This window comes from Diplotaxodon limnothrissa, linkage group LG10 (genome assembly GCF_057381915.1).
Source record: "Diplotaxodon limnothrissa isolate DT_005_m linkage group LG10, D_limnothrissa_male_GT1.1, whole genome shotgun sequence".
NCBI classification, from domain to species: Eukaryota; Metazoa; Chordata; class Actinopteri; order Cichliformes; family Cichlidae; genus Diplotaxodon; species Diplotaxodon limnothrissa.
Genome location: NC_140605.1, coordinates 33,901,785 through 33,918,703, shown reverse-complemented (window position 1 = coordinate 33,918,703; position 16,919 = coordinate 33,901,785). Strand labels below are relative to the sequence as shown.

The following is a 16,919-nucleotide window of genomic DNA, read 5'->3' as shown; positions in this document are numbered from 1 at the left end:
TCAGCACGGATAAAAGAAGAGAGGTCGTCGTGGGCTACAGACAGTTTCCCGGAGCCATGGCAACAGCAGCCTCGTACAATAGGTTGTTCGAGTGCAGCGAGAGGAGGAGAGATCGGGGATGAATGAAAGTGCGCCACGAGAGAGGGTAGTTAGGGCTGGAAATGAAGGCGATAGTAAGTCTGCATGAAAGGCAGGGCAGCCGCTGTGCTTACTGCTCGTTTGGATTCTCGTCCTCTGCCTCCTTTCCTTTCCTCCTGGTGTTGACTTCAATGTGACAGCAGAATTCCTCTGACTCGACAACAGCGCTTTGAAACAGTGTGTAATATGCCTACATAGCTGAAAGCCTCGGTCCTGGCAGAGTTAAGTGGCAGCTTTTGCCCACTGAGCTGCAAGGGGGAAATTAACTCCTGACACCTCTCCAGCCCTAAAACCCTCTTTGGGCAATTAAATCTCTACTTGTAGCAGCGTTATGATACCAAATGTCCAGCTTTTTAGATGTTTATCCTTTTTCTGACAGGATTCGAGCCTAAACAGCAGTGCTCCGGCCCAGCAAGGGGAAGGCTGTTGGCATGCCACAGCTGGGCTCCAACCCCCTGAGTCCATGGACCCCCTGAAGCCCTTGCAACCCTCCTTGGAACCCCTGAATCCCTCCTTGAAGTCCCTGAATCCCTCCTTGAAGTCCCTGTATTCCACCTCTAAGTCCGTCATTATGAGTCCTCGGGTCTCTGCGGGGCATGGTAGCCATCGCGGCTGTAGCCTGAAGGGATCGGGTTGCAGGTGGGGTGAGGTTATTGTGGTTCAGATCCATGTTGGACAGGAGGTGACCCAAAGAGTCCCAGCGCTGAGACGAAGGCAGGCGTATCAGGGAGGAGTAGCCTCGGTCGGGGAACACGGTAGCCGCAGGAGGCTTGCTGGTCTCGGATGTGAACACCGGGGCGCGATCGTGAGGTTCCCTTAAAGACGGCGGTGCGGCTCGGAGAGGGGCGGGCTTCAGGTACGTTCCCCCCCGCGGGTCAGCCAAGACCTCGCAGTAAGGTGGAGGAGGATCATCCATCAGAACTGCCTCCTCGTAACAAGGCGGCTTCCCGAACACATCCGTGTCTGCAAGAACGAGAAAATGGGAGTTAGCATTACGGACCGATAAGCTATAAACTGCAGTTCCCCTAATGGCCACTGGAGGCTGTTTCCAAAAAGGAGTCAATCCTTATAGACTCCCACTTTAAAATGTCCAATCTCAGGCCAGAGCTGCTTAATTATACCCACAGCATAGTTTTAATTATTTTTATTCAGCATCGTTATGGATTAATCTAAGAATTACTTAATCAAAGCTCTTCTTCAGTCTTTTAGTTTAGCTCCATTCCTCTTGGGTGGAGCTGAACTAAACAGCAGGTAATGGAGTATTAGTATTAGTAGTAGTCTTTGTTTTCCAACTGAATCATTTAATCGAAACCTGGTGGCTTGCAGTGCAATAGCACCTGTCGTAAAAGGGAATCAGCTGCCTGAACTAACACTGTTCACATTTAAGTAACAGGCAGAAACTTTTAGATCACAGCTATTAATTAACACCATTGTGATGAGCTCAGTTATTTTGTGTTGTGTGTTTGTTGTCATCCCAAAGTGAAGTCTGTAGGACCAGGAAGAAAAACACTAATGAGCTTCTTCCCTGAAGCAGACCAGAGGGAAACCTCAGCTTTCACTGCAACACAGCATCCATTTATCATAATACATGCCTGATGCAGTGTGATACACTGGAATAAAGCCAATGTGCAGCACACACACACACACACACACACACACACACTTGTGATTACCGCACGCCCGCTGCGACACCTGTGACTGTGCTCGGCGGCAGGAACAAAAGCCATCACAGGACTTCTGCTCCGAGTTTGCGTTTCTTTCTTGTTTTACCAAATCTCTTTCCGTCTCTCTTACATCACTCACTCCTATTTCAGGTCCGCTTGTTCTCCAGCTTTCCGCCTCCCTCTCAAGACTTCATGAGTTCGAGCGGAGAAACTGCATTGCAGCACGTTGTGCAACAAGAGAAACACGAGCTGATGGCACACAGAGAAAGAAGAGGTGATGATTCTCCGGGCTGGTGTCAATGGTCTGAAGTTTGTATACATTAAGATTTAAAAGCACTCTCTCTTTGATAAATCAGAGCGCACTCAGATATTCCCCCAATGCTACAAAATGCCAAAAAACTCACAACAAACCAGTCAGGAAACACAAATGTCAGATGAGGAAAGCAGCGATGATTCATCCGTCTGAGATTTCAATTTACTATTTACTACAGAGGAAACACTGCGTGTTGCTTATGTACACTTGGCAGTGCTGAGTGAGGGAAACATGGAGCCATTTCAGTTCATCTGTGGAAAACTGAGTTAAAGTTTCTCATTCAGCCCAGAGGGAGCTCGGAGTAGAGCCTATTCAGCACGGGCGGCCCTGATGTAGACCCAGAACTCGCTGGAAAGATTATAGATCACCAACACAGAGGCGCATTTGTCAGACGCCTCCTGTTTTGCCGTTACATCATGCGAGGTGTCCTTTAGCGTTCCTGCAGTTTTCAGATGTGCAACGTCTGAGATCCTTCCCAGACGCCTTAACGCCCACTCACATCACATGACAGGGTGGGGCTAGGTCTCACAATGGGTTCACCTGAAACGCTGGCTGACTGTGACTCACACCTGTCTTCACATGTAGAGGATCGTTAGGGGGTCCGTGACCCTCTCGGAGACACTCCCACAGGGCTTAAATCCACCAGTTGCTCTTAAAACTGAAGAAGCTTCTTGGACGAAACATCTATAACAAACAAGTCCAGACGCTTTTCTTTCCGAGCTCTCAGACTACGATGACCTGGATGACTGAGAACCTTCACAGACGATGTGCAACGCCCTGAAAAAGAGGTTGGCGGCTGGCGGCTGCACAGATTCCTGGATTAACAGTCAGGAAATTACATTTCAATACATCACAAAGGCTCATTAGTTAATCTGCAAGCCGAGCAGATAGAAAGGAAAAAAAATAAGTGTAAACACATCAAGTGCGGCTCCTGAAGACCATCGTTATACCGACGGCACTGTATGCAGCGGAGACTTGGAAATCAACTGCAAAGATCAACCGCCATCTTGACGTCTTCCAACAACGTTGTCTTCGACGGCTGCTCAAAATCACATATCGGGATCGTGTTACCAATGAAGAAGTATATCGCCGTGCGGGAGTAGAGCCGCTCCATGTCCAAGTCACCAAGCGTCGGTTCAGATTTGCCGGTCACATCCTTCGGCTACCGGACCCGAGACCTGCCCGTGTCGCAGTTCTGTGGAACCCGAAGAATGGAAAGAGACGGCGAGGAAGACCTAAAATAACATGGAGGAGGACTTTCCTTGAAGATTTACGTTCAGTCGAACTGTCATGGGATGAAGCAACAACTGCCGCGATAGACCGAGTTCGATGGCGTTCTCTTGTCGCCCGATGCGCCGATCGGCGCGGGAGGATCTAAGTCTAAGTCTAAGTAAACACATCAAGTAAGCCTCAGAAAAACAGCAGCGCAGCGGTCATTAAGTCAAACCGATGTGAAAAGTTCATACTTCCAACACAACACAATGTTTTTCACAGCTGAAACAAACTAAGGGGAGTTACTTGTTACTTGTTGCTAGAGCGTCACTTTGACCATTACAGGCATCAAAACTGATTCTGGCTCCTGCACTGAATATATTTATTTAAGGTTTAGAAGTCCACAAACTGAAGTAATCACGAGGCTGCACTTTGGAACACGTCTGACACTCGTCTGAGCCTGCAGAGATTTAATCACCGAGGATGAGAAGCTGCCTGTGGATCCGTGGAGATGATTGTAATTTGGTGAAATTGTCTGAAATACCGTAATTTGCTATTCTCCTCCTGATTTCCTTTCTTGCAGGATGCGCTCTGATTATGCTGCACAACAGGAAAGCGAGCTTTTAGATGGAGTTGAGAACGTCTCTGTCGGTTCACGCTTTGCAGCAACAGGTTCGTTTTTCCACATTGTTCTCGCTCCTAATTGGCTCGTTCACACCTGCTACTAATTGCACTGATGGACTCGTCTGTTTTACATTTGCGAGAATCTCAAATCTCTGCAGTGAAATGTTGACACGCAGGTTCAGCAGAAGCACCTGCACAGGTTTCTGCTGTGCTGCTTTCAGGGAACGCTGGGACATTAATCACGGTCAACACTCGGCTGAATGGTTTCAGCTGACGTGTGAGATAAGTGAAGGGAGCAGCTGTGTCTGCAGTGCGGCTGAAACAACAGAAAACAAAGTGCTGAACTGTTGTGGCTTTTAAGCGGCGTGTCTGCTACCTGACACAGATTACTTTGACATTTTCTGACATTCGAGAAAGAAGCAACTGGAGGTGGTTCTGCTGCAGAGAGCACAGCAAAGGGTACGATTCAGGAAAACCTGACCGGCAGCCGGCGAGAGCCGAGTCTATGTTTCAATGAATCGTCAGGAACAATCTAACCCTCAGGCTGCAAACACACATCAGTCGAACAGCAGATTTCTGGAGCTGAAAGCCATTTTTATATCCAAGCTGATGAATGTTGCCAGATCGTGATCAATATCTGTCGAATGTTGCACAAGCTGCCGTCCTCCTCTTTCAAACACGGAAGAAACTCGGCTCTTCAGACTGCTGCACCAAAAGCAACTGTGCGACTTCTTTAGCCAAGAAATCAACTATATTCTCACACACACACACACACACACACACACACACACACACACGTGTTATGTTTGGGATCGCTCCACAGTTTCTGCAGAGCTGTGAAAAGACTGGCTCTAAAGATATTCAAGGACAGTTTGCCTGCAGCTCAGTCTGTTTAATCATGTAGACACGATCAAGACAAGTTGCTGAAGTTCAAATGGAAGCATCAAAATCAAAAAGGTGATTTGATCGACTTTGTCAGACGAGCTGGTCTGAGTCTGTAAGGTTTTTTAGAGAATGGCGGCAGTTCTTCGGGTGACAATAGATTGTTGATGGCAGGAGTCAGAGAAGAATGGCAAGATTGCAACAGTAACTTTGACAATCACTGGTTTGAACCACAGTCTACAGAAGAGAATCCCTGAATCCACAACCTACGAAGCAGATGGGCTACAGCGGCAGAAGAGCACGCCGGGCGTCAGTCCTGTCAGATAAGAACAGCAAACTGATGCTACGAGTCACACGAGCTCACAAAAAATCGCACAACAGATGGCTGGAGAGACGTTTCCTGTTCGGGTGAGTCTAGATTTCATCCAACATTCAGATGGCATTGTCTGAATTTGGTGTAAACATCATGAAAGCATGAAGGTATCCTGACTTGTTTTCGAGCCCTCAATGCTGAGCATTGTTTAAGCACCACAGCTTAGCTGACCACATCCATCATCTGATGGGTGCTTCAGCTGGGATAACACACCGTGTTGCTTAAATCATCTCATATTAGAGCAACAGAGGGGAAAAAATAAACTTTCAGGGGTGAATTTGAAGTTCATGAAGTTAAAAAGACTTTTTCTGTGAAACTGGCTCAATCTGTAAGCCAGTGACGAACCATGACATGAAAAGTGACTAAAATAGGAATGATTAATTGGTTTTTTGTTTTTTTTGTCACAATCTAACAGCCAGGGGTCAAAACACATCCAATTACTTTTCCACAAGAAGTGAGAACTGACAAGAAATGCTGCCATAAATACACTAATCAGAGAAAGGAAGAGAGGAGGAGGCAGGGCCAGAAAAAGCTGACGAAGGCTCTGAGAGAACCGCTTCAGCTGGAAAGTCCTCCAAAATCTGTCCACCACGCGAGTGTTGTACTGCGATCACTGACGAGTGTACCGCTAATTTGGGTTTGTAGGCATCACCCTGAGAGGTAACAGCAGCTGTATGCAAGATCCCCACCGCAGGGAAAAGGGTAACACCACCTGGGTCTGGTGCAGTTCCCCCCTCCAGGGGCAAGGGTACCTAGACCCGGTTTGTAGAGTACGCTTGGGGAGTGTGATCGTGTGTACGGCGTCTCTTTATGTCTGTCTCCACGTTGGTTGAGTGTGGAGTAAGTGCATATGAGAGCATGAGGGTGGGAATGGATGTTTGTATCTGTGTGTGCCTGTATGTCTGTGTCTATATGTCAGGTTGGGTGTCAGACGCCACCTCTCTGGGGACACCTCAGTCCCCCCCCCCCACACACACACAAACTACACCCTTTTTGGCTCCTACCTCAAAGCACACTGTGTGCTGTTGATCTTACGTGCTGCACAATAATGTTTAATATTTAGTATTTACTGTCATATTCCCATAGATCATCGTGATGTTGTTTATTGTGTTGCTCTTGTCTTCTTCTGCTTGTTTTCTTTTTTTCTCAACAGGTGATCCAGGAAAAGACAAAGAGGGAAAAGAAAAAGACAAAGGTGATGAAGCAGATTTTCATTCTCTTTTCTCCTTTTTCTTTCCCTCTCCTTCTGTTAACTTTCTTCTGAACTTTTCTTCTTGTTTTTCTTTCCCGTCCCTGAGTCCAGTCTGGCCTGATTACAATAACTTAGAATAAAAATAACTAATAAAGATCAAATAAACTATGACAATCAAGTGGACCAGTATAGCAAAAGGCCCACTTGGGAAAGTAAATCTGTTCTTGGCCTTCAGACAATAATTCTGATGGCTACAGTGCCAGACAGGACACACACACACACACACACACACACACACACACACACACACACACACACACACAAAAGAAGCTGTATGCAAGATAAAACCTATTGGATGGCGTTAAGAACATTTTATGCTGTAGTGCCTGAAAAATGACCCACGCCCACACCCGTCAGCAGCAACCCACATACCAACCAACAGCCTGTTTACAGCCACCACAGCAAACAGCAGCGCTGGAAACCTGCAGCTGTTTGGTGAACTGTTGCCATGAAACGGGCCTTACTCATCACTGCAAATGTGTTTGTTTATACCTGGCCAGAGTCCATCAAACATGGCTCACAGATACCTGCAAGATCAGGTTACTATTGTTTCTCAGCTCTGCACTAACTCCCCTATCAACACGCCAGCTGTAAACAACACCAGCAGCTGTCAGGACGGCTTTAAATACCCAGCGAACGCTCAGCAGGACGTCAGCAGAAACACGCGGGGCTGATGTTTCCACCGGAGGGTCGGACGTGTCCGAAGCTGAAAGCGCTCACAGGATTAAGCTAATGGGAACCACGGTGGCATCCATTAGACAAAACTGACCCAGTTCAGCTGCTGTGCCTAAACCATCAAAGCTAACAATAAGAACCTTTGACTGAGGGCATTCATTCATTTCTGATCTTTGGATGATTTTCCTGTTAAACTCGAGTCTCCATCAACAGCTTTACTTTGACAATTTTGTTTCCAGCTAATGAGGAAGATGTTGAGGATTATAAATGAGTCAGAAAAGGAAGAAGGATTTGTAGTTTTCCTTCCTTAACACAGCTTCCCTTTAAAAAAAAGAAGGAAAAATCCCAAAAGCCTCGTTTATTTTAATGGAAAACCTTTTTTGATTTTTGCAACTAATCCTGTGAGTTTAACAAAAATTATCATTTGGTTCATTCATGATTTGTCTACATCATCACTATGATGACAACCACAGAAAGCTTAGTTACTGTCGCCATCAATGAATGAACTGACACGTTTAGACCAAAACTAGAACACGCTAAATTTATGAACCAAAACCTAAAAGGAAAAAAATATTTTCAAAGGGAAAAAAGATTTTTAAATGAAAAAACAAATTTAAAGACAAAATCTGAAGAAAATTTCTAAATCGGCAAAATCATCACCATTGGGTACATTAGGTATGACAGTGACACTCTTGTTTCTATTGGTATACAATGTACTCACAATTCGAAGTTTTTAACTCCGGATCCGAGCTGGCCGAGTGAGATCTCGAGGGAGAACAAAGGGAAGCGGCGGCGGCCTAGAGGGAAGCGAGCCGGCGTCAGGAACAGGCTGAGAGCTCGTGCACACCGCACACCTCTGCCTAGCATCCTGCTCGCCAACGTCCAGTCACTGGAGAACAAGCTTGACGACCTCAGGGCCAGGATAAAGTTCCAGAGAGACATTCGGGACTGCAATCTCCTCTGCTTCACCGAGACATGGCTGAACCCAGCGGTGCCGGACCACGCCATCCAGCCGGCCGAGTTCTTCTCGGTTCACCGCATGGACAGGACACGGGACTCGGGGAAGTCAAGGGGAGGCGGCATGTGTTTAATGGTGAACAACAACTGGTGCAACAGTGCGAACGTTGTTCCTCTCACACGCTCCTGCACACCAAATCTGGAACTACTGTCCATCATGTGTCGTCCTTTTTATCTACCTCGGGAATTTACATCGGTCATTGTAAGTGCCGTTTATATTCCACCACAAGCGGACACGGTCACCGCCTTATGCGAGCTGCATGAGGCACTCACACAGCACCAGACACAACACCGGGACGCTGCGCTTATTGTGACGGGGGACTTTAATAGCGCCAACCTCAAACGCGCAGCGCCGAACTTTTATCAACACATCACCTGCCCCACCAGGGGTGAAAGGACACTGGACCACTGCTACACTACGGTCAAGGACGGCTACAAGGCACAATCCCGCCCCCCGTTTGGCAAATCTGATCACGCCACCATCTTCCTCATGCCAAAATACAAACAAAGGCTAAAACAGGAAGTTCCGGTTCAGAGGAAGGTCGCGCGCTGGACGGATCAATCGGTGGCCGCGTTACAGGACGCACTCGATGACGCAGACTGGGGCATGTTCAGAAACAGCTCCGACGATGACGTCAACGTGTTTACGGAAGCGGTTGTGGGATTCATCGGGAAACTAGCGGATGATACCGTGGAGACAAAGACTATCACAACGTTTCCCAACCAGAAGCCGTGGGTGGATAAAACCATCCGCGACGCTCTGAGATCCCGCACCGCTGCCTACAACACGGGACTCACGACGGGGGACATGGACCCGTACAAAGCCGAGTCATATAACGTGCGGAGGGCGGTGAAAGAGGCGAAGCAGCGCTACGGGAGGAAACTAGAGTCACAACTCCAACAGAGTGACTCTAGGAGCCTGTGGCGGGGACTAAGGACAATAACGGACTATAAAGCACCAACAACCGGTATGACGAACGCGGCCGTGACTCTGGCAGACGAGCTGAACACTTTCTATGCTCGCTTCGAGGCTGCAGCTAAGGACTCCAACGATGCTAATGCTAGCGGCGCTAACGGCTGCAGACAGGAAGATACTGCCAGCACCGGAAACGTGCTCGTCATCTCCGAGCATGAAGTAAGGAGAGCCTTCAAGAGAGTGAACACCAGGAAAGCAGCAGGACCAGACGGCATCCCAGGTCGTATCCTAAGAGACTGCGCATACCAGCTAGCTCCTGTGTTCACTGAGATATTCAACATCTCTTTATCTCAGTCGGTGATCCCCACATGCTTCAAAGAGTCCATCATTGTTCCTGTCCCGAAGAAACCCCACCCTGCTTCTCTCAATGACTATCGCCCTGTAGCCCTCACCTCAGTAGTGATGAAGTGCTTTGAACGCCTGGTCAGAGACTTCATCATTTCTTCACTACCAGACACACTGGACCCACTACAGTTCGCTTACCGTCCAAATCGTTCCACAGACGATGCCATCTCTCATCTCCTCCACACATCACTCACTCACTTGGACACTAGAAGGGGGAATTATGTTAAAATGCTCTTCATAGACTACAGCTCTGCATTTAACACCATAATTCCCTCCACACTCACCACCAAGCTGGAGCATCTGGGACTCAGCTCATCTATGTGTCAGTGGATCTCCAACTTCCTAACTGGCAGACCACAGGCAGTAAGGATGGGCGGACATGTCTCAGCCTCCACCACTCTCAGCACTGGAGCCCCCCAGGGGTGTGTTCTGAGCCCCCTGCTGTACTCTTTGTACACATATGACTGTGTGGCCACTACCAGCTGCACCACCATCATCAAGTTTGCTGACGACACCGTCGTGGTGGGCCTGATCTCTGATAACAACGAGACGGCCTACCTGAAGGAGATTAGGAATCTGGAGAACTGGTGCCAGAGGAACAACCTCCTTCTAAACGTCAGTAAGACAAAGGAGCTGATAGTGGACTTCAGCACTAAGCAGGAGAGGAACTACCAGACCCCCGTCATCAACGAGTGCCCAGTGGAGAGAGTGGACAGCTTCAAATACCTCGGAGTTCACATCACGCAGGACCTGTCATGGTCCTGTCACATCAACACCGTGGTGAAAAAGGCCCGACAGCGTCTCTACCACCTCAGACGCTTGAGAGACTTCCAACTGCCCTCCAAGGTGCTCAGGAACTTTTACTCGTGCACCATAGAGAGCATCCTGGCGGGAAACATCTTAACCTGGTTCGGGAACAGCACCATGCAGGACAGACGAGCTCTACAGAGGGTTGTGCGGTCAGCTGAGCGCACCATCCGCTCCGAGCTCCCTGACCTGCACTCAATCTACAGCAGGCGGTGCTGGACCAAGGCCAGGAAGATGGTGAAGGACCTCAGCCATCCCAACAACAGACTGTTCTCTCTGCTGAGGTCAGGAAAGCGATTCCGCTCCCTGAAGACCAACACAGAGAGACTGAGGAGGAGCTTCTTCCCGCAGGCGATACGGTCTCTCAATCACACCACCACACAGTACTGACCCACACATACAGTTCTTACACACACACTGGACTTTCTGGACTTTGGTTTTGCACAACACTGGTCACTATATTCTTCATTTCCGGTTAATACTTGTACAGCTGCTGTTATTGTGTATATATTTATTTATATTTAGATTTCTTCATACATTCTTACATAGTTCTATATTGTGTATTGTGTATTTTGTTGTACAGTTATTTTATTTTCAACTTTAATTTATATATTTTATCTTATTCTTCCCAGTTAAATTTACCCTTCATTCTAATTTGTGTTGTACAGTTATTTCATTTTTAACCTTAATTTATATTTTATTCCTTCCTAGTTAAATTTACCCTTTTTAATTTTTCATATTTATTTCCTATCTTATTCATAGCCTTTTCCTTTTTTGTTTTCTTTAGGTCACGAGCAGTTGTCCAAGCATTTCACTACATATCGTACTGTGTATGACTGTGTACGTGACAAATAAAATTTGAATTTGATTTGAATTTGATTTGATTTGAAAATGCAAGAAAAAAAACTAGTCAATGTGAAAATCCTTTGACCTCTGACCTTTAAGCTACTGGGACTCGAAGTCATCTGAGATTGTTAGTAGATGCATCTATGGTATCGATTTAAAAACCCCGCGTGACCTCGTTCTTCAGTTATATTGACAAACTGCTCACACCGCCCGGCAGGGTGACAACTGAACCCCATCAGCCTTTTACGGGTGATGGGAAACAACAAACGTTTAAAAGGGGGAAAAAGAGAAAGCGCAATTTATGATGGGGAAAAACAACAACAACAACAACAACACCTTTAAAAAAAATACTGCAAAATTTACAAGGAAGTGTTAAATTTAAGAAGAAAAACCACAAATTTATGATGAAAAAAATTAAAGTGATAAAATAGTAAATTCATAAAGGATCAACCAGCTAAATTGAAGGATGAATAAATACAATTTTCAAGGGAAACAAATTGGTAAATTTGCAAGACAAACACTGGGGAAGCTACAAGAACGGAGAAGATCTGCAAATCCAAGAAGAAAGTGCTTATTCTGTGAGGGAAAACTGTCAAATCCAAGAGGAGAAATTCTGCATTTAAAAGGAAAACTGGTGACTGAGAGGAATCCTGCCACATGCAGCAGGAAAAAGGCCAAATTTTTATTAACAAAACTGAAAGTCAGGGAGAGATGTTTCTTTGAAGGCTGTTACTAGAACATCATAAGCACCTCTTTCTGTTCATATTTTTAACCCAGTAAATAAACTCTTAACTGGTTTTCATCATGAGTCTCGTCCACCTGGACAAACACAGATTAATAACAGCTCATTTTAAGAAAACCATCTGCCGCTCGCTTTGCTCTCACATAGTCTCATCTTCTGTGTTTTTAGCAGATACCCAGTAACGCTATCAGCGGCTGCTTCACACAGCGCTGCAAATGGACCGAAACTGTTTGCTGAAAGAGGCTAAAAAAAGCTTCTTTCCACTTTGCTGTAAAACCTGCTTTTACCACCTCCTCTGCTGGTGAAGTCGACTGAAACAGCTCCTCTCGGGTCTCAGCTGCCGAGCACCTGCTTCGCTTTCAGCCCTGCTGCTGCCTGGATACTAAACCTCTTCATCAGTCTGCTTTGAGGCCAAGACTCCAGCGATCTTTTGTTTCATCCTGTACTGTCTGTCTCCGCTCATTAATCGTCTTTGAGAGCAGCTGATGCTCTTTTACCCCTTTCCTTTTAATTCCTATTCTTCTGTAGATGCTTGTTCGTTTTGTTCCTCTGTCATAAAGCAAGCTGCTCATTACGCACATTGTTTTCACTCTATAGACCATTGAGATTTTCCTGCCTTAGAAAAGAAAATCAAGAACAGAAATGGGAGTATTCTCACACAACCATGACGCCAAAATAAAAAAAATAATTTTAAAAATATTCAATTTAACTGGAAGTTAAATTCACATCTTTGAGAGAAAACCTGGGAAGCAACCACAGGGAGAACAGGGAACACTTTTAGCCTTTTTTTCATCTCTTGGATCTGCATGATGTCACAGAGTGAATAGTCCTTGTATGGTTATATCAGGCACAGAAGCCACACCCCTCTGCTGTTCTAAATTTCTGCTTATGACGGGCATAAGCAAATTTTTTAATTTTTTTTATTTTTAGAAAACATGTCAGAGTGAAAACAAAATAATCTGTGGACAACACACCAAAGCTAGCGGTGACGCTTTAACCCCAATGTTAGATTTTGACATCAAGGTCTCAGTTTTTCTTGTCCGCATGCAAACGCAGAAACAGTTTTCTAACATCTTTACCTGCACAGGAGTTTTTAAAGCTCAGTCTTCAGTGGAAACACCCGTGTACGTGTGGATGTAGCCTGCAGAGTATTACTTTGAGCTGCCACTCATGAAATGCTCCTCGGGTACAGCGAGAGGACAGAAATATAAAGCAGCATAACTCACATACTGCAAATTACATGTAGTATGTGGGTTTATTAAGACCTGAGCAACATTTTTCCTGTGCGGGCTTTAATCCGTGCGAGGCAGTTTCATTAAGAACGGGGAGTTTCACAGTCTCGGTGATTACAGTGATTCTTTGCGAAGCTGCACCTCTCGGCCTCTGAGTGTCTCCTCCTTCTAATCACTCTTATTTTATTGTTACTCCGTCACCGCATGGCCTCCGCGGCTGTTGCCTACGCCTCAGCGGCAGCTGTCACCATGACACCATGCGGGGGAACGCAGGCCAGCATGGAGGGAGGTGGAAGCTAGGAACTAAACTGGGAACTATAAGAAACGCTCCTGCACTTTGCTTCTCTGTCTGCATCGCATCAGTTTTGTCTTTCCTGTTGAGCTGAGCTCAAACAACGAGGCGTAAGTATGAAAAACAGCTTGTAAATACAGATCAAACACGGCGTGACAGGTTTGGTTATTTGCTCAGCAGCAGAGACGAGTTCTGCTTCAGAAAGTGAGTCAAGTTTACAGAAGAGACTAATAAATGCAGGAGGAGGTATTATGAATGCTGAGTGCAGCTCTGCTCTCCGTGGAAACTCTAATAAGCAGTTGTGGATCTGAAGAGCTTGAAGCTGGATTTTTCAGGTTATTCCTGTGAGGACGTCTGATGGCTGAGAGTAAAATGTCTAAATCACGAACACGGTGCATGGGCACGAGCTTGTGGATCGTGAAGCTGCGGCAGGATTACCTCAAGTCCATTTTTGTCTTAAATTTGTACTGCACTTATAAAATGTTCAACACAATATGCTCATTGAACTTCTCATGCTTAGCTCGCTATAACTGCCTTTTCCATACTTCATGCCCCCATTAATTGTGTAATCTATTGCACAAATAACTTTTTGTGCTGTCAGAGTTAATCTCGTTAAAATGACGTTAACGCCATAACCGCATTAACGCGGCAAATCTCCGTTAGCGAGTTAACGAGGATCGCTGCGTGCGTGGGGCTGGACGGCGCTAACGCGTTAAGGAGCTAACCGCGCTAACGTGTTGACCCTGTGCAGCCCCACGATTAACGCTGACAGCGCTAAATATTTTCTAAACTTTAATTTCAATGATGTACAATTTAAAATTAGTTCTCATAAATGTGAAGCAAGTTTCTGCTGCAGGTCTCAGTCGCACTGACAGCTTGGCCAGAGTTCATAAAGCTGTGACAGTGTGCGTGGAGAAGTCGGAAGACTGAATTACATCCATGAACTCTTTGTTTAACAGCTGATTAAATACTAGGATGTCACCAAACTCCATATTATTTGTTCGATACCACTGAAAACTACAGAAAAGACCAAGATCACAAACACAGTCAGAGGTTCGGCCGAGCAGGCAGCTGTCAGAGACACACCTCTGTTTGTGGCTGTAAATTAAGGATTTCTAACACGGAGGTTTTATGGCGATCAACTCACTTTTGCTTTAAGTGGCCATTAGAGGAACTGCAGTTTTTGAAACCTGAGGTTGCGTCTTAGCTCGCGAGCGTTTTGTCGCCTGTGAAATAAAATGATTACCTGGCATGCTGACCCAGGTCGCTTGAGGCAATGGATGGGGAACAGGTAGCGGAAGAGGAGGCGACAGAGTCTGAGGAGGGCTGAACTGTGGCGGCTCTCTGGGCAGCTGTGGAGGCTGTTGCGGTGGTGGTGGTGGAGGAGCAGCAGGTGGGTACCCGGCGGGGTGGCAGCTGAGCGGCTCCATCTCTACAGTACGCAGACACTGCTCCCTCAGCCTCTCCTCGCGCCGGCGCTTCAGCCGGCGCTGCAGGAAGCTGCAGAAACAGCAAAGCATGACGACGAGGGCCCAGACCAACCAGAAGCCAGCAAAACAGGCCAGGAAGGTGTAAGTGCCCTGCGACATCACCATGGCGGTGACGGGATGCGCAGCGAGTTCCCCCCAAGACAGGAAGAGAGGATTTCAGATGGGCGGGTTCAGCGGTCGTCTTGAAACTCAGCAGATCACTTTCGTTCAGAAAGACAAAGGAGAGCGACTTAAACACGGGTCGAGTCACAATCCTTCGCCAAACATCAGGTGGCTTCAAGTTTCTTATTTAAATGTTAAAGAAAAGTGTGTCAAGACCCTTCAAGCTCCTGCCTGAAGAAGTTACAAATCACGGGAGGAAAAAAGATTAAAAAAAGAAAAATCCAGTAGAATTCAGTAAAACTGAAGCTTTTCTGAAACACAGCAGTCACATGGCTCAATATTTAGCTGCGCTCGTTACGCTTATAAAAGGCTGGCAGGTGATAAAAGCTTCGACAATAAGACGTATAATCGCACACATTAGTGTCCTAATTACATAAGATCACTTATAGATAAAATAAAGCAGAGAAACTTACAGAAGAAAGCAGGCGGAAAATTTAGATTTTTGTTCTGCATCAGCACCAAAGTCATTAAAAAAAAAGTATAAATAAATCTTTGTGCTTTAAAAAATAAAAATACTGAACATAAACATCAGTAATCAAAACCGTCTTCGTCTCTGTTTGTGAGTCTCCTCCATCCGTCCAGATGTTTCAGATGATAACCCTCTGCTGCCTGAAATACGCCTCATTTAGATGGAAATCTGTGTGGATCCCACACAGTCACACAATGTTATTCCAAATGACTACAGATGAACTCCCCGGTGTTTCCACTGCAGCAAACCTCCATTTAAATTCTCCGAAAGGCTCGAGCAGCCTGCTTTCAATAATCCACCCTCTCAGGAAGCTTCTCCTTCGTTCCTGCTGGAGGATAAAGTTGTAACGGTTCCGTCATTGTCACATTTTGAAGCTGATTCTAGAACTAAACCAAGCGGAGAACCGAGGCAACATCCGGTCAGAAGCACCAAAAAGAAATGTCTTTGTTCACGTGAAGTCAAACAGCTGGTCCCTTCGGGGCCGGGGGTCCTCAGATTTCTTCCCCTTCAGATCACAGCTGGACTCCTCGGCCTCACGCCGCCCTGCAAAGACACACAGGAGGCCTTCGTCAGGACAAAATCAGGCAACATTTTCCACACAGTGAGAACCGAGAGTAGGAAAAACAGCACTGAGGCTGGGCCGTTATAAATGTCAGCTGTTCATGCAGGATATAACACCAACATCGGGGGTCCAAGTATCAGTTTCACACTTCAGAGAAGAAAAGACTTTCACAGAGGTGAGATATGCAGAACGAGACAGGATCACTGGGAGTCGAATAAACACGTCAAATAGAGAATTAATTTATTACTTCAGTGTAAATCAGAAGACTGTAACAGACCTTCAAAAGCACCTCAGCGATAAACATGAAAACAAATGTTTAAATTCTGGTGACTTTCTACATGAGTATTTAAAAAAAATGAGAACGTCACAAATTTAATATTAACACAAAAGTTCATCTGGATTTGGCACACGGTGTAGTGATGGTAAATTCGATTCTTTTTACTGAATCGAGTTTGAATGAGTCACTCGCCAAAGTGAACTGGGTTTTTTGAGTCATTTGAGTCACTGAGTCAGTTGCCCAGAGAGTGCAAAAAAATGTACATTTTCACTCAAACTTAATTTATTTCTCTTTCGTGTAAATCCTACGGCTAAGATGAGTGATTGAAAAAGAAAAACAACTGTTTTTATAGATCAAAAAAGAGCAAAAAAACATTTATTTTATTTATTTTTATTTTATTTGTATTTTCCTCAAATGTGTCAAATATATATTTTTATACATATTTAAATGTCCTTTGAGCTGTGAGCCAGGGGGCGGTAATGCGCCTTAACATTGGTTGCCAACCAAGAAGAAGAAGAAGCTGTGAGCCAGGAGTGATATCTTATAATAAATAACAAATATAATATCAC

At 45.7% G+C, this 16,919-nt stretch overlaps 1 protein-coding gene across 1 annotated transcript; it reads right to left on the bottom strand.

Moving 5' to 3' along the window:
* Positions 1–526: 526 nt before the first annotated feature.
* prr7 (proline rich 7 (synaptic)) lies at positions 527–14,985 on the bottom strand. Its single transcript, XM_085364124.1, has 2 exons — positions 14,637–14,985; positions 527–1,101 (listed from the first exon to the last, which is right to left on the bottom strand). The coding sequence occupies exons 1-2, from the start codon at positions 14,983–14,985 to the stop codon at positions 527–529; spliced, it is 924 nt and encodes a 307-aa protein (XP_085220250.1).
* Positions 14,986–16,919: the final 1,934 nt, after the last annotated feature.

Bases quoted from the DNA above. Each gene is read 5' to 3' on its own strand.
- prr7 (XM_085364124.1), bottom strand. From the start codon at position 14,985: ATGGTGATGTCGCAGGGCACTTACACCTTCCTGGCCTGTTTTGCTGGC. The intron at 1,102-14,636 runs GTAATCATTTTA...TCGTTCTTGCAG, and splicing joins GACCTGGGTCAGCATGCCAG to ACACGGATGTGTTCGGGAAG.